This window comes from Oreochromis niloticus, linkage group LG1 (assembly GCF_001858045.2).
Source record: "Oreochromis niloticus isolate F11D_XX linkage group LG1, O_niloticus_UMD_NMBU, whole genome shotgun sequence".
Classification (NCBI taxonomy): domain Eukaryota; kingdom Metazoa; phylum Chordata; class Actinopteri; order Cichliformes; family Cichlidae; genus Oreochromis; species Oreochromis niloticus.
The window spans coordinates 16,785,852-16,804,987 of record NC_031965.2 but is presented as its reverse complement, the minus strand read 5'-3'; the positions used below and the strand labels follow the sequence as shown (position 1 = coordinate 16,804,987).

Sequence of the window (19,136 nt, the reverse complement as noted above, 5' to 3'; positions counted from 1 at the left end):
TTGTTCGCAAAAACAGCAGTCTAGATGATCTGTCATAGCTCTGTAGTTAGAAACACAATCAACTGGGATGTAGCTTGATGCACAATTTAATAATAGTCATTGGTAGCATCCAGGCCACATCTCTGCAGTAATGAGGCAATTACAGCAACTTAAATGGGCAATTTGGAAGAAAAAGGGCATGTGGCAGACATGCTGCAGCCCAACGTGAAGGCCTTGGGGTATTCTTCTGTCTTATTCACCAGTGGCATCATGACTACCAAGAGACCAGAGGGACTCAGAGTTGAGCGAGAGTCCAAAAGCAAACCCAAGCGAGACACAAACACGAGCAGGCAGAAAAAACAGACAGCTTGTCAACAGTCCAAGACTTTATTCAGAGCTGAAACCGAGTAACTTGTGATCACTGCAAAGGAAAATGCGGTGCAATAACTATGGCAAGTACAGTAGGTCAAAGCTAAACCTGAATCTAGTCCGTTAACAGTGATTGATGTATAGTATGGACATTTAGTTATTTTACAGTTTGACTTCAATCTCTTGTTTTCCTCTTCCAAACCCATTTCACTTGACCTGACGGTCCGACTGTGATTCTCCTAACGTCTGACCTATTTTTAGAAATGCTGTTGCATTCCGATATCTAAGCAGTCACTTCAGTGCCTTATTATAACAGAGTGAACTGACAACATGAAAATTAAGCCCCAGATGTAATGAAAAACTTGTTATTTTACATGTAGTACACACATTTCATTTTGCAAATTACACATTTTCTTTCCAAACTGGATATTAGAAAGTAAACATGTTATTCAAGAGGTTCTGGCATGTTGCAGTGACAGCTGAATGGCACCTCCTTGGCATCACTATCAGCCTCTGGCCCCTTTCCTCCCTCCTCTGGATAACAGTCTCGCTATGTAGCAATAAAAACTATATAAGACATCTAATCAAACCCTTTCTTTAAGTAAGGAGAACCAGTATAACCTGGCATCTCTATTTAGCCTCAAGGCACCTTTGTCTCTGCGTCTGCCGTCTGTCATTACGAGGATGAACACATTCTTCAGGGGTGTCATTAAGACGGTTGTTCAAACGACAACAGCGCTAACTTTGAGGGCGGCAACCTGTGATATAATTGGTTTGAGGCAGCAGTTGTGACTTATTATGAAGTCAAACGACTGCCTCAAGTTTGTTTCCAAGTGCAATCGTCATTTGGGAATCTCGCCCAAGATCAGAAGCCACAAGATAAGACGCTAAATCGATGCAAGAAATGATGAGTAAAATGTATACACGTTTATTAACCTTGAGACTCAAAGCTTGCAGCTAGTTAAACAACCTTGAATGCATTAGAGTCTAACCTGGCGTATAAAAGGTGAAAATGGCCAATGAAAGCAATTAGTGTTCGCGCTTCCTCACAGCCGCAGTCTGAGCAAGGTCGCAGGCTTTTAAAATATGACCGTATATGATCAAACAGAGCACCCAAGGAAATTATATTTCAGCTGGAAAATAAAAAAAGCTGCGACTGAAGAGGGGATTTAAGGTGAAGCTAAAGACGAAATCCAATTTGCACTTTGCGCCGCTCGGTTCCACATTAAGATGAGCAGTGAACAGTCATGGGTCTCACATACATTTCTCAGTACATATTAATTGTAATATGACTTCATAAATTAATTTCACATCATCCTAACAATAATCATTATTGGTTATTACTCCTATTAAAGTATATTGTGGTAGAAATCTTTCTGTACACTTGAACCATTATAGAAAAAATTGGAATGTCTCTTTTACACCGCGATCTATATTTACAGTAGCAGCTTTAAGGTTTACCTTTACTTCTGCAATGTGTACTGTATGTATTTATGTGCATATGCTAAATATAGTAGTGACATTTTAGATATAAAAATGATCATTTTAGCCACTGGAGAGAGCTCCCTGGGATATGTGAGCAAAGAGCCTTTCTTCAGTACCACTTTTCTCTCTCAGCCACTGAGAGACCTGCATGGCATATGTGAAACAAATCATTTTACTTTTCTCTGTACGGAAACCTGTCAGCGGCACAGCGGCGGTATGCAGGCAGGTAGAAGGTAGAAGCAATTGGATTCTTCCTCACCAGTGGCTCCAGGAGCTATCAGCCCCTATCCAGGCCTATGAAGGCAGAGGAGGATTGAGTTTGAAAGATGATAATAGACTCCTGAGGAAACTAATCTATTTCTAAAGAAGAAAGGGGTATAAATTCTTTCACTTGCCCCCCACGTCCACCTGCTCACCGCTCTCCTTTCATCGTTTCTCTCCGCAAAGCATCACAGGTCAGTTTTACAATTGAAGTATACCAATTAAATGGATCCTGGACAGCAAGGCAGCTATTATCGAAGAGAAGCAGATATTTCCAGTTCCTTTTTTGTATTTGTTATTAGTAAAATGTATAATATACAGATCATACCTGACATGTAAGTTATTGAAGGTTTCAACAATGATTTGAGCACTTTTATATTATAAAAAAAAGACTGCTTTTAAATGAAATACTGCATGTAGTTTGATTCTTGTAATTAAATGCTTTCCACACACCTTATGCTGAATATACAGAAATCCAACTTTACAACATATGCGGTACTCGTTTGTTTTTTGACATCACCTTTTATAAATAAGTCATGGTTAGTGTTAATAAATGCCAGGTGACTGATAAAAAAATAATTCATACATTTCAAAGCCACCATATGCTTATAGGAGACACCGAGTCTTGTAGCTTCTGCACAATCACTCCTGCCCTGTCCTCCTCTGTGTGGACGTGAAGGTCCATGATTTATTCGAGCTTCTTAAGTCCACTGGCCCTTTTCTGGATAAATAATCTTGAAATCAAGTCTGAAAGTTTCAAGCTGCAAAGCAGCAGCTGTTACAAGGCCAGCAGCACATGTAAACAAGGCAAAACCAGAACCCAGATGGCTCCTGTCAGTCTGAAGCTCCTGGAGCTGCCCTTCACTTCTGAATCCTTGGCAGGTGGATGGTGATAATGATGGTGATGTTTGTGATTACCGGTCACATCCGGGCTCACTGAGGAGAGAGCACAAACCAAAATGCCAGTCAGAAAGAAGCTCATTATAAACATGACGTCATGGAAGGAATGATGCTGTTTGTCAGCGAAGGGATGAGACTGATATATTTTATTTGCTTTATCATCAACAACTGCCATGAAAAAACCCCAAAACCAACAAATCGTCTCCCTGCCTTATAAAACTGCCCAAACCTTCTCCCTTTTTTGTGTATTTTCCCCTAAATCCATTTAATTCTGCTGGAGATTCATAGCTTCAGATACATAACTGCATTTATGTCACTGTTTAAGTACATAAGCACTGAATTTGTTGTGGAGTATTTTCAGCAGTAAATTAATGCAGATTTGTTGAGTTCTAATGTCAGCATGGGATTTTGCTCAATTAAACCACTGTCTTCATGTTCACTGCAATAAAGTAAGATGTAGTGTCGCTCTGGTTTAGGTTTTAATAGCTTTTGGAGGGCTATGGCATAGAGATGTCTCGGGCTTTGGATCTACACAAAATAATTAGGATCAATTTGCTGTTTGTTCAGTGCTGCTGGCTGTTCTTTAGCTAGCAATTAACTGATTCTGCATGGGATGTTTTTTCGAGCAGCAACTTCTGGAGCTACAAAGTAAGGCCAACTGACAGGTATATGCTAACACAGGTGGATGTATGCTAGGAATCACAAGACAATTCCTGTCACTGACCTTGAATTCTTTGTGCTGTTTGTGTTGGTTTTAAATTGTTATTGGAGGGTTTTTTGGGGGATGGTGGAGAAGTTTGTACAGCAGTTTTGGTAAGACAAAATATTTAGTTTTATTTTAAATTTTTATGTTAACCAGAATGATTAGAAAGCTCTTTGGTAGTACGTACTTTACAGTCTAAGGAAGCACTCTGCTAACCAGATCTGCTAACTTTAATTTTAATCCAAAAATACTTCTGCCTCCTAAAAACATGTATCTTTCTAAAGAAAAGGCTGCTGGCATTTAATTATAAGTCAAGTTTGCATATCTTTATATTATATTATCAATATAGACTACATTAAAAAAAATACATTATTACCTGAGGTCTAATGTCTTGCATGTATCTAACAGCTGCAATACAGCAATGCTCGGGCTATATCATTAAGGGAGTTGGTTAATTTTCCACTACCCTATTTATAATCAGCTGATGCAACTACGATGCACCTTCAGCCTGTGTCATCCCCCCCAAAGGTGCTTTAAAAGGTATCTTGGGTGTTCCTTTGTGTCAACAGCCATTAGTATGTTTATGTCAATGTTTTAACGGTGAACGCTTCATCATCATAACACGCTATAAATAGTAATCCTCAGATGGATTACAGGAACTTTTTTTTTCTTCCTTTAATTTATGTGTGCACTCCAATTTGGGGCATCTATAAAATGATTTAGAGCTTTAAACACACACATATATATATATTAATGCCATAGTGAAACAAAAACAATACAGATACAAAAAGTTAGCGTGTGAGAGGCATAATGTGCACACAACAATGCAGTAATAGGGCATTTTTTTCAACCATGATGCTATCAGTTTGAGTTTACACACCACCCCAAATAATGATGACGTGAGTCTAATGATGTCATATTTGGATGCTAAATAATTTGTAAATACATACAGATACGCTCCATAGACGACCTCCCCCGCCCCCGACACACACACACACTTTTACACATAGTGGTCATGTCTACAATTCCTGATACATCCATCCATTTTCATGACTGCTTTTCCTCTTTGGGTCACACAGATGCTGAAGCCTATCCCAGCTGACACTGGGTAAGCAGCAGAATTTGTTGGGCAGGTCGCTAGTCATTCAAAAGGCTAACACCAATTCAGAATAACCAATTAACCTCAAGTGTCTTCAGATGGGAGAAACCCCAAGCAGCCACAGGAAGCAAACTCCACTGTGAGGCAACAGAGCTAACATCTGCACAACAGTGCCACTCACTTTATGATGCAATTCATGCAAAATTAAACATAATGCTAGATAACAGACATAATTAGAAACAAATCCTACAGAAAGAGTTGTATCAAAACATTTATTTGACATATTTTACATCCAATCCTAATTTGCAAACTCTTATTTTGCACATATTGCAGTGACATTGTTTATATGTATCCACATGCTATATATTTATGTGATGGCTGCGTGTGTTTGCTGATTGCATGATACTGTAGTCCTTTGCATGCTGTAATATCTTTTATTGCCATTTTTATAAGCGTCACAGTGATTTTTGCTATTGCTAATACTGCTGCTTATTTGGACACTATGTCAAAGTCTCTATTATATTGCACATTTTCATCTAAGTAATTAGAATTTTCACTCAGATTGTGCATAAATCAGAAAGTTGTAGAGCAGTATGCCTCTGGTATTAACCCTCTGGCTGTTCACGCTGGTTTCACATTTTCTGAAAGGTGTATCATTAAACTCAGTCAAACCGGTGAATAATACTCAGCCTTTAAAAGTAATATCCTTGATATCAATCCATCATAGTTGGGCAGGTTAGTGTAATGGTGATCAAGTTATTTAGCAAATTTTCTTTCTTCCTTCTATGGTACAGTGTACAGGATAATAATTTAAAAAGCTTTAAAAATAGAACAACAGTCCCCCTGATCCATCTTTTTTACCCCTACCTTTAACATCATAGAACTTAAATAACCTAGAGTTCAGCACAAACACCCCCATGTGTGTACACCTTTAAAAAAAAATTACACCTCAACAGATATCAGTTCAGACAACTGCACCATGCCATCTGTCAGCATCCATCTTGCCGCTTACACCTCTCTTTGGAGGCTTGAAGTGTTCAGGGGAGAAATTCAGTGTCCCTTGCCAAGTGAAATAGAGCATCCTCTTTAGCCTAGCTGAGGCTACTTCAGGATACCTCAGACTTCATCCCGGTTCATCCCCAGAGGGAAAGAGTGATGCTGAACTCCAATAGATGACCAGCTGCCCCAGGACTTTCGAGTTTCTTGCTCAGGCCCAAGAGTCATAAGTCTGTCACGGGCAGGATTAGTCTAACCCAGACCTTTTCAAAGTCTATAAAGGCTGTGCTATCAGAGGGTATCGTACAAGCAGAAATATAAGACTAGCTGCAGAGGCCATCTGTACTCTGGGGATTTAATTCTGATTTTTATGGTGCAGCAGAAATTGACTGCAGCTCTTTTCCCCATAATAGCAGGACCCACAAAAATTACTAGTTGGTTTACCAGCAATCATAATCTACGAGTTTAGACTTATTTGTAAAAATAACAAGAAGATAAAGGTAAAAACATATCATTATAGCTAATACATGATTATATCATTATATTTTGTATCTTTATGAGTGACCAGTTCATTATTCTAACTTCTCGGATTTCACCAGTTTTTTTGTCATGTAATGCAACGTTGCAGTAAGTGACTACACTTACACACAGGAATGACTTTTAAAGCTGGCTGTGATATGAAGTTAAGTATGCATTGATTCACTGTCCCCAGGATAGCTATTTGATGGTATACAGCTTACAGATAAGTCTTTGTGCCCAAGAGCACCTCAATCAATTCCTCTTACTGGAGCTTCAAGGTTTCAAATGCAGCAACAAGCTGTAGACTAAATCACAGAATGTCTTTCTGATGAATAAACCGTGCTATGCTGAAAGCACTCTTTACTTTCTTTATTTTAACTGCAGAGGAAAGATCCAGAGACTTATTGTATATAAAAGCTTAAAGGTACAGACATGATGTCAGATTTCAAGAAGCATCAACAAACATAAATGTAAATAAGTAAATACATAAATGCAGTGAATATATGTGAGGATTCAACTGAGAACTGAATGCATATAAGAAAAAAAAGGAACCAAAAGAATATGTGATAAACTGTAAATTTAGTGGATATATGTTATATTTCATAAAGCAAAAATACTTCAGTAGTAAAGCAAAACTTTAAAACACGATTTTTTTGATTCTTTATCCAACATTCGAAAATAAATGGAAGCAACCATAGAAAAAAGTACCCTCCCAGCAAAAAGAACAGTAACATCAGTTGCAAAGCCCTCAAAAAGCTGTAAGAATGACCTGATCTTATCCACCAGGTAATTTCCTCCCCTGCAAAGGGAGGCAGCTGACTCTAAAAATGAGTCAAATTCGAGGTAAAATGCCTTTGCAGCAGACATAAACATGTTTATAGACGGGTGCATGACACCACCACAGGTGGAGAATTTTTTATTCATTGAATTACTCATTCAAATTGTAGACATGCATATTTTTAGGCCTGGCCACAATGAGTGACTGCGGTTCTGTCTTCTCTTGCTCAGCAGGATTCAGTTTTACCTAAAGATACTCTGGTAAGTATATTTTGTCTTATACTTTTGTTTTGCTAGCCAAAATATTTCATATTCACATTTAATATCACAGTGAATTTGAGGTAAGCTCTGCTAATCAGGCTAGCTCTCAAGCACTAGCACTAGCTGCTAACCGAAACATGCAAAAAGCAAGGCTCCTAAATCCTAGCCGACTTTTTCTTTCATGCCTTCCTTTTACCATCTGATTATCATTGTAACTGTGACTGGAGAAGTCCTCTAACGTTAACAAAGCAATAATTTCATGTTGTGCTTCCACCAGCAGCCTCAGATCAGATATATCTCTTCCATTAAATGTGCAAAGTTTACAACGCAACAAATGTGGGATTTTTGTTGATGTTGTTAGAAACCAATTAAATTATATATCTTATCGCACCTTATTGTGTATTCATGAACTTGTAAGGCATAATGAATCCTGGTACAACACTACAACTCAGTGCAAAATGTAACTGAATTAACTTTGACAGAATGAGCAAAAGCTGAACAATGTGGAAATCATAAAAGTGGGATTCATAACAGAACAGAACAAGACTGTATTAGGATGCACAAGGGTACATAGCGACACAGTCAGTGGTTGGATTGACTATTATGGGATGTGGATGAGGTTTAATTTGCATTACTGACTTAATCACAGGGTGCTGTGTGTGTAGCCTGCGATGCCAAAAGCAATGGCCAGAAATCTCTTTTGGGGGAAGGAATGAAGAAATAAAGACACAACAGGCATTTTACATTGCCAAGTTTTGTAGGACACCGTTAGGTTTCATGTGCAAACACAATCAGACAAGGGAAGGTTGACGCTGGGAAACGAAAAAAAGGGAGCAAAATTAAACAGTTTCATGCAGCTGGAGTAGATAATTCTGCAGTATAACAGTAAAATATACATTAAAGGTCATCTTTAAATTCTTCAAATAAATTCTCGAAATTGCTTCTTCACTTTGCACCCACATACTTCATTACAAACAGACTAATAAGTGTTACTTAGTCGCTCATATATTCACAAATATTGACTCTGACCGTCTTCCAGCTATTAATATCCACCATTATCTGGCTATACAATAAGTAGGTTCTTTTTATGAACAATAAGGAAGGCCTACACAAAAGAGCGAATTACCCCTCTAAAAGGAAAACTACATCCTCATTGTACAAGAAATACATATTTTTTGTGCTAGTGGTCGGTTCAGGAGGCAGCCTATCTAGTCTCCAAAAACTATTGGCTGAAAATAGATATAATGGGCTGCCTTTTTTGGGATCCAAGCAGAGATGATTTTGGAATTTGCTTGGAAACTGCTCCTGTAATGACATGTTTTAGTAAACCCACAGAAGAGAGGTTAGAGGGTTGGAAAAGGTGCTTGGGCTGAAGAGAGACATAGGGCAGAAAGAGAGGCTTACAACTGAAGTGAAATCAATACAAGCTGATTTCCCGAGGACATGGACCAGCAATGATCAATACCACACTAACAGCACTGGGAAAAAATACCTAACAACTCCAATGATAGAAAGTGCCTTTTGTATGATTATAAGAGATTCAACCTTCAGAGTTTTTACGTCCAAATCTGGTTTAGTAACAAAGTTTTATGAACAGCCTGATTTTGCCAAACTCCATCAGAGCTTTCTGTAGTTTAGAGGTCTCATTACTATGTAGAGTTATCTTCAATGGGAAGTGTCAGTTCATCCATCACTATCACCAGTTCTAACCTGGTGGCCAAACAATTCAATAAAAAAAAGAAGAAAAAAATCAAACTTCTCACAGGGTGGCACGATAGTGAGTTTGTCAAATTTGGCGAAAGAAAATGCTCCAACTGTCTCCTGTTTTCAAACTTAATGACAGATTAGAACTTCAGTGACGCTACTAAAATGTTTTTAAGTAGATATTTAACTACCAACTAAAAATAGTAAGAGCAAAGTTGTGTGGGCAAGAGCTCAGTGAATTCATTTTAAAATGCATTTTTTTAAAATACATAAAATAAGTGCATCAAAGGTACATCAACATTGAGAGATTCAAATTAAAGCTCAATCAGAGATAGTCACCTAAATATTGACCATATAGATATTTGACAGTATACAGCTCACAGATAAGTCTTTGTACTAGACTATTTCTGTGTGTGTGTTTTGGGTACAAAGAAATTTGTGTGGAAGCACAGTTCCCCGAAAACATTATGGATTCCAATAAAACTACTCTAAACATACTTGAACATGAAATAAATGTAAATATCAGTCAATGTCAGTCTGTTTGAATTGGAGCCTTTTCTTTTCTAAACTTATCTTTAACTAAGTACATTTCATCTCACTTAGGTGCATCACTACCTTTTAACCACATTGATTTCTGTTATTGGGCAGTGCTGTTAGAAAACAAGCTGCCAGATGGAACAGCTTGTTGTTTATTTTCAGTCTGTTGTGAAACTGTAAGTTTATAGAGATTACACCAGCATTACAGAAAGGCAGGAGCAAAAACCAGTGATTCGGTGTTCCAGTGTTTTACTACCACCATCACGACCATACATGCTGTTATGGGTGAGTAAACAACGATTCCCCTGAAGGTTATTTCGGAGTATTTTCAATAAATAAATAAGAAGCCAGCATTTAAACTATTACTTATATTAGATTATATGATGGTATCCTATACTATACTATAGTGAAATATATACTATATTACATCATAATTACAACTTTCATTTATAATTTGAGAGAAGTCTGGATACGTGGAGTGTAAAAATGAGTATGTGTGTGGTTTCAAATACATGTGTAAGTACCTGTGTTTTCAAAGCTAGCTGGTCTTAAGTGTTTCCCCAACGTCTCTTCACACCTTCTTCAAAGTCTCTTAGAATCCTCTCACCAGCAGTAAAGTGTGTGATTACGAATAGCTAAATCATATGTAGTGGTTAGCCTTGGGATCAAGCCTTTACTTCTGCAGAAAAAAAATCAAGCTGTTGCAAAAGTTATTCTTCTGATCAGAAGCAGATGATGTGGATACAAAATGAACACAACAGAACAAAGTAATAAAGTGTTTAAGCAACTAGAAAAAAACAGGTGTGGATTTTTTTTTTTTTTTTTGAGGTTTATAGTTTATCCAAAAGCATGAGTTTTATAACTTTGACAGGTGTGCCAACAAAGGGCGCTATAACTACGTCCCTAATGTTTTGGAAAAGGATGCAGGTTTTAACATTTGAGCTGATTTTAAATCAAACAGTCAATATGTGAATGAAGTGAAAACTGTAAATTTTAATCCAAATGGGTTTTTTTTATTTTACATCAACTGTTCAGGAATTAAAGCAGGTTTTATACATATTTGACTGTCTTCAGTGGATCAAAATCAACTGGACAAACCAAAATAATTTTAAATACCAGGTGTGTGTTGATAGTGTGTAGTTTTAAAGATTCAGTTATCTACAATGGTGTAGTGGTTAACACATTCACTTTGCGAGGGAAAGGTTGCTGGTTTAATTCCATTTACAGACACAGATGCCCACTGGGGTATCCAGTATAAAAGTCTGCCAAATCCACCTTCAACCAGCAGTGGCGACCCCTTGTGGCATGGAGTCAGTGGAAAGCGATGTAGACCAATACCAGCAAACTTCACTTAAATCAGTATTTAGCATAAGTTAGCTATTCAAGTAAAACAAATTCAGTCTCTTCAGCTTGGTTCATTTATAATAAACACGAATCAATCAACATTAAACCCACCTTTCACCAACTCCTTTCAACCTGGACCTGGATCTCCAACCTGAAAAGCTGAAGTTTGTGTCCCAGTGACAGGTGAGTCACAGAATGGCCTTAACACTTAGGATATGACTGGATAGCATTAACAATTCATAACCAACAACTTGCCTTGCTTGTGTGTGTGTGTTTTTTAAATAAAATTTTCAAGGAAATACACCACTTTCTTGTATTTTGATTAGAGTAAGGATTTAAGATTGTGGTTTTTTTTGCTTTTTAAGTGGGCCGCAGCACTCTTGGCTTTGGGAATTGCTGCTATAGAGGCTTTTTAGAATTCACTGTTTTGTGGCTAAACCTTTTTGTTTCAGCTGAGTTGTTTTGCAGATAAGACACATTATTCATAGCCACCCCATCTGCTTTAAATACCTAAGTACCAGTTTAAATGAGTGTAATGCTTTGTTGGAATTTGCTGCATTTCCCTTCACATTTAAACTGGCCTTTTTTGTGGAGTGTCTGATACACATCCAGTTCCACAATTGGCCTCCCGTGAACTCCACTCTGTTGTTGACCTTTGTGGTATCTCTATTAATCTTGAAAGTAACGGCAGCTTCCAGAAATTTCTGGAATCTGTCTCTTTTATTTGATATAAATGGAGAAAGATGCCTCTTTGTCAAAAAGATGCCTTCCATCCCCCAGTTTTGTGTGTACAAGATGGAATGATATCGATGTGTGCTGTCCTCATATCTCCAGTAAAACGATGTTTATCTCTTGTTTTAGCTCCTGGTGTGGTCGTAAATTTTCTCCTGACCAAAGGCTGCTAATCACAGCGAGAAGACCCAACAGCTGTGAGTGTCGATAGAAAGCGGATAAGCTAATTTTTCAAAGTGTCAAACCCACACACATTACGTTAGCCACTCTCACATACATATGGATGGCATATGAACGCTTGAAGAGTGTGCACTTAAGCTTCGTACAATGAATTTCAGTGATTGCCGTAGAGCCCAATCTACGATATCAAGCATGACAGGCAGGATATGTGGAAATAATAAGACGTATGCATTTTTCCAGCCAGTTGTTTTTTCCCCCTGCAATTTTGTTTACACAAGAATGAGATCAACTGAGGAGAGAAACTAAATGAAGAGAAACCACCTGAGACCTCTTGCAGGGAAGGCTGAGTGCTCCCATTCTCAAACAGAACAATTGAATATAGCTCTGTGCCGGAGACATCATCCTCTTTCAATTAGATTCAGACTCCCACAGAAAACGGAATAAATTACCTCTTTATCCACAAAAATAATATCATTTAGTAAAATTTCATTCATTTAGTTTGCCCGCACAATTAATGAATAGCTAGTTTATGATCAGTGATCTGCTATAAATGCCACTTTCTTCTTTTTGCATTTTTTTTCCTACATCTGATTTTGTCTTTATCTGCCACACATCTTCACTTCGGTGTCTAACACCTCAGTCACAATTAAGTGGCACTGAACAAGTGGTCCCACAAGCGCTTTACAAATACTCTATAGCACGTACAACAAGAAATGATGTATATTTCTAGACTATATAATGAACCTACAAAACAAAAAAATAATGCAAAGGCAGCTTCTATGGTACATAACTCTATTCTGAAAGAATCAAATGTTGCTTCTCTAAATTTTTAGCAGTGCTGATTGTGTGACTTTTGGGATGATTCATTAATCGGTTCACCAGTTTGGTTCAGACTGAAATATCTTGTTAACCATTTGATAGACTGGCATGGAATTTTGGAAAGATGTGGTATTTAGAGGACTCTTAATGACCTCCCAGGTGATCCTGTGACAGTACCTCCAGCATCACCTTGAGGATGATACATGTAGCTTTTTAGTCTTTTGACCTGAAATTTGTTTGTCAGACATTTATGTTCCTCTTCGCAGCTCTGGGGATACCTTATTTTGTTTTTATGGCCAGTTAAACACTGTCATTCACATAAGCCTCAACTGCTTTGTGCTTAATGGCAACAAGCAAACATTTGCATGCCAACAATTTGAAGTCAATGTTAACACTTTATTAGGTTTGTCACTCTGATTATGTTGGTATACAAAAATGATCATTTAGCTTAGAGCATTGGCACGCACTACATCTTCTGCCAGCTGCGGTATTGTCTAAGTCTAGATTATGTTATCAGTAAGTACTGAGAGTAGAACAGTAAATCAACAGTAAATCTCAATCAGTCTTTTTCAGTCTGTAACATATAGTCTCAGCCTTAATGGTTTCTAAACAACTTTAAATCTTTCACTGTGGGTATCTAAAATAATAATGGCCAGTGTAGTTGTAGCGTACATTTCCAGACACAAGAAACTATGTGTATCTGTTGGGAGCTATTTTCTCTAGACATACTAATTCTGACTATTATATTGTAACGATCTTCCCTACTTGACCCAAAGCTCCAACTTGTCCAAATATAGACACATGACCCCTGAGGGAATGGAATGTGGAATGAGGCGCCAACATATTAGCAGCAATCCTGTAAGTCCAGTAATTTCGAGGGAGATCTCCATGGATCAGACACATTTTCCCTGCACATCCCAAAGACCAAATTGGATTGGCCAACTGTAGAATTCTGAGGTTAAGTGAACACCTTGAACTCCTATCCCTCAAATCAGTCCTGCACCCTTTCTGACATGTGGTAGGGGGCATTTCCCTGCTGTAGGAGGCCCCTGGTGTAAGCGAGTACGTTTTCCATAAAGGGATGGGCACGGTCTGCAACCATGTTTGAGAAGGCTATCTGTCAATGTATCATCCACTTAAATGCCAAAACCCAACATTTCCCAGCAGAGTCATGCTGCCTCAACATGATGAGAAGATGGCATCATACTGCCTTGTTTGTTTGTTTTGTAAAGCAGCCTACTGTCATACGTTTCCACATAAACATACATGCAGACCTCATGATATGAACTTTAAAAGGGGGAATTTAACAGAACAGGCCACCTTCTTACTCTTCTATGTGATTTCCAGCATTGTGTGCTATAGTGGGTGTTTTGTGGCATTGGACCACATAGGCCAGCCCTAGCTCTGCCCGCAGTGAACCTTGGTTGCCCATGACCCGGTTGCTGGTTAACCAGTGGTCCTTTCTTGGACCGCTTTTAGTATCTGCTAACCACTGCATGCTGGGAGCACTCCATAAGATGTGCTGAAGAAGTTCGACCCAGTTCAGCCATCACAATTTGGCCCTTGTTAAAGTAAAGAATCGACTGTTCACTTGCTGCCGAATATATCCCATGCCTTGACAGGTGCCATTGAAACAAGATAATAAGGGTTACTCACTTGGCCTGTTTGTGGTTGTATAGTTGTGGCTGCCTGGTGTAAGGCAGCAGATGAGTGACTCAAAATAAAATACAGCATGTGTAAGGTCATGGTAATGAAGATACAATGCCTACTGTAACATAGCTCTATATTTTAAATGAAATACTTGTTATTATGATCAGTTAATTGTTGGTTTTTTTTAATAGATTTGTGAGCAAGAGGCAACAAATCAGATATTAGCAAGCTTATATTTTGACGCAGACATAGACTATGGTTATAACATAAATCATACGTCTTAGGAATGACTGAAGGAAGAGTAATGACCTCTGTGTCTGAAGAGAAAGCTAGACTATTTGATGGTATATTTACTGCCTGTCTCGTAGCCATAGTGAAATGCAATCAGAGACTGGCCAGGCTGGTAAACACAAACATACTGTGTTTACTGACCACACATCGCATGGCTGTTTGGATAGCAACGATATAAACAGATACCTATTCCCCTTCCTTGCTTGGTTGTCATCATAGCAGAATTAAACACACAACACTGTAGTACATTGGCACAATTACACTATCAGTGAAGCAAAGGCAAATGATGAGTAGCCACGTGCACTCTTTTTAATAACTAAACTAGAGAGAGAAGTTAGTTCTAAGTTAAACATCCCTTAATAGATCAATCACTTTGAGTCAGCTGAACCTCCCTTTTGTCTGATTTAATTTACTTTCTGTAGTTAAAGCTAAAGTATTTCAAATGTCTGGTCTGACCCCCAATAAAACTAGCATCCATCCTGTTTGCACAATTACAGAGAAAAGAAGGATCAATGGGATCTAATTTAAGACAGAAGCATTATTCTAAAACACAGAGCCCAGTGCATCACTACATGGAGCCAGCAGAATGATTAAGTGCCTTGGTTATATCCTGTATGGCTCTGCTGCACATGCCACAGGGAGAGTGTTCATGTCCAGGAGCTCATCACCCTAGCCTCTATTACATCCTCAGAGCAGTCAATACTGGGCTCTGACCACCAGTCACTCTCAGGTTGCACACACAGGCAGAATACAAATCAGCTTGGAAAACTGCGAGCTCTGCTGTGTCCAAACCTTTTCTTAGCAGACTGCTCTTTGGAAAGACATGTTCCTACAAAGCTAGTGGGTCACACAGCAAACGTACCCATTAATGGGGAAATAAGAAACAAAATCAAGGGTAATATTGGCGTGATAATGTACAAAACCATAAAGTTACCTATTGGGGCCTAAGCAGCAAAGCTGCGCAGTCGCCCATGTTACTTCAACAATTTCTCAGATTTTTTTTTCAGAATTGCCAAAAACTTACCCACAAACTAAGACTTGTAAAAACTGTAAATGTATTTTAGATTTTGACTGTTAAAAGCCCAACAAAATAAGAACCAAAGACACCCACACATTATATCTTAGACAATATTTTATCTGGTAATGCTAAATGTTGATCTAGACAGAACATACCATCCTGAGACTGTCCAAACACAACATACAAAATGGAAAATATTTGTATTCGTGTTAGCTTTCCAAAGGTTTTCCTTCTATCTGGTCATATCTAACTGTAGTAGATCCCATAAATAGGACCCAAACACCCAATTTGTTGATTGGTCAGTTACCTATACATCTGATTATGAGCCAGTCTGTTTAATGCATATGCAAGATGCACACAGCGCTGCGGGCAAATACTTGTGCACAGACTCACAGCTTTCTCCTAACATATCATTAGCATGTCATTTGCAGTTCATAAAGTCAGAAATAAGCATCTGCCATGGAAATTGTAGTTGGTACAAATCTAGCGTTACAATATTCCATGTAATAAAAAAAAAAATCACAGTTGAAAATAAAAACCATCAAATCTTTCTCCAAAGGTGGCACAGATCATCTTCTGAGTAGTCCCCACAAAAGTAATCAGACATGCATTTATTTTCAAAACTATTTATCTGTTACACACAAGGGAGAGCACATCATAGCATCTATTGATCACAACACTGGAAAACATTCATAGGTTCCAGCTTTTTTTTGTCACAGATGAGAGCGGCTCCATATCGTAGAAATTTATATTTTTTAATTTAAACTACATATATAACTATATTTAAAGTAAATATTTGACTAATTTCAGACATTTTGTAAACAAATTGATCGAGCCATGATGAAAATCGTTGTGACCTGGAAGATCAGCACTGATAAGCCAGAGTTCCTGAAAATATCATCTCAGATAAATTGAACAAGAACAGTTTAACTGGCAAAAGTAGAAAAAAAATCAAGGGTTCATTCGTGCTGAATGATAAACAAAAGGTTGAAAACAACCCTGTTAATATTGTAACAGAAGAAGTCAGAGAGTGTTAACAAAGGGAAGAGAAGTTTTCAATATTTCATGGGTAGTTCCTTTTTTCAACCGAGGAAAACAAAGCACAGTGGTCTGCTCAAATTGACATGTGCTGGTAAAGGTCTCTGCAAACTTGCCCTTCACTATCTTCCTCTTCTTTCTCTTTATAAGCTCATCTCACATCCTCAGAGTTAACCCTAAAGTCAACTTTATGCAAGAGCAAACCGACCTTCTCGGCTGCCATATAAGAAACAGAAGGTCATCCAACTATTTCTTTGCTGTACTCAGAAACCTATGTATGAGTTTCGAGTTACTAAAGTCTCTTGCAATTTTTCCTCAGTGATCTTCAGAGCAGAGGAGTCCCACATGAACTCTACAATCTTGGCTGTTTTGTGAAAGAGATTCTCTGTCATGTTTCTGTCAATCAAATCACTTCTAACCCAGGCTTTTTTATGAAGACCGGACTGACTGTTCTGATTAATGTATCTGTAGCCTTATATATTGCTATACTATAGAGAAATCTTTGGGTGCTGAATACAACCAGCCTTGTTAAAACTACTTTCTGTATGATTAAACATTTCCTTTGTAACCAGTAAATCAAATGTAATTAAGTTCATGTGAGTAAGGCATACGAATGCTTTACCAGTGTATCATTTCTCATCTGGTTGTGTTTGTTGGGAACGTTGATTTTTTAATGAGAATTAGATAATATACGTGTTAAATGCTGACCTCAGCAACAACCTATAGGAATGCACTGGTCCCAGTTTAGATTGTATATGTAATAAAGTCTGCACACAGAGTCAGAAAACAGTTGATTAAAAACAAGAAGAAGAGACTGCTAAGTCAAGCGTGTCGCTGTCTCTTCAGTAGGTGTTGATGAAACACCTTGATCGAGGCTTATCTGATGGTGTCTGTAATCAGCTCATGTAAGCTTAATATAAAAAAACGGTTATTTTTCAACAAATTATACCTCAGATGTGTCTCTTTCAACCAATGTGGTGACAATCTGCTAATTAGTATGGCCAGATCACGAGCAGATACAGTATTACTCTTTTCACAAAACACAATTTGCATAATAAGGTTTTTGAATTTGCACCGTTCCTCTTATTAACCTTCCATTAACCTTTAGATAAACACAGGGAGCTCTGAGCATTATTCCCTGGGATCACACACCAAAAGCCTTGGTCGAAATTCATCAGACCATCTGTGGAATTGCTCATGGGTGATTAGGCCACTGATAGCTGCTTGCCTCAGTGAAGATGAAGATCTCATAGAAACTGCTCAGGAGCAAGTAGACTGCAGAATAGCAAAAACTTTGGTCCAGCCTGCATGTCTTCTTTTACATTAGCAATTTAAGATAGTCAAAGGTTTAGGATTGCTGAACTATTTAGAGGGGAAAAAACTGTTTATTGCAAAAGTTTATTCAGCAGAATTATATATAGCAGTATATGCTCATGCTACAGTATGGCTTGGTCTGTAATTTTAGTCTCTCTGTTGGTGGTTGCTAGGTAAAATGATGGCCTCATAAAATACCATGCAAAAGTCACGTTTTGTGGATACTATGTTAGCGTAATGAAATGAAAAGGATGCAATGCGTTTATAAGGTGTTACAGGTGCATAAACGCCACTAATGGGCCATTTTATTGGTTGCTAGGTGGTTGCTATGTAACATATTGGCATCATAATGTGTGATATAGATAATAACCTTCTGGCTAAGATGTACTCAGATGTACTTGTGTGTCAAGTTTGACTGCTAAACACCTGAGTGTGCAGAATGAGTTTGCAGACAGGCAGAGATTTCGTGTATTATAGTAAGATTTAAAATAAAAACAAATTATTTTAAAGAAAAAGGCAAAAAAAAACAAACATAGCAAACAGTCACATATTCTGCAGTTATCAAAAAGAAGATATTATATAATCTCAAAATAATCTCTAATCTGATTATGAGTGAGGGCCTTAACAAAAAACACATTCACGTTTGGTTTGAACAATTCTCAGCAGCATTTAATAGATGATTCATAAGCGCAATCAGACAATTTATCAGCATCAAAGCCAAAAGAAAAGTTGTAGTTAAAGGAGAAATTAGCAAGTCAAAAAACCATCAACAGCTTCCTCTGCAGAGAAACAAACCAGTCTCTAATTCTGATCCATCAGAGGGACTGAGTGCAGCTGTGGCTGCGTACCACAGGCTTTTAAGGTGGCTTTAATTAAATTATTACTTGAAAAGCCTTTACTTGACCCAAGTGTCTTAGCTAATTATAGGCTCATTAGTCTTCTTCTTTTTATTTCAAAAATTCTTGAAAGTAGTAGTTGTAAAACAGCTGGGTGATCATCTGCAGAGAGATGGTCTAGTTGAAGATTTTCATTCGGGATTTAGAGTTCATCACAGCACTGGTGAAGGGTACTGATCGTCCTGTGGCCTCTGACAGTGGAATCAACTCTGTGCTTGTCCTGATAGACGTCAGTGCAACATTAAATACTGCTGCTCACAACAT

At 38.0% G+C, this 19,136-nt stretch overlaps 1 protein-coding gene across 1 annotated transcript in view; it reads right to left on the bottom strand.

Annotated features, from left to right (window-relative positions):
• Nucleotides 1–352: 352 nt before the first annotated feature.
• gpc5a (glypican 5a) overlaps nucleotides 353–19,136 on the bottom strand; it is a 145,756-nt gene continuing 126,972 nt past the window's right edge. Inside the window, exon 9 of the mRNA XM_005466889.3 lies at nucleotides 353–3,030. Within this exon, the coding sequence (XP_005466946.1) occupies nucleotides 2,873–3,030 (158 nt within the window). The 3' untranslated portion in view covers nucleotides 353–2,872. The remainder of the gene's footprint in view (nucleotides 3,031–19,136) is intronic.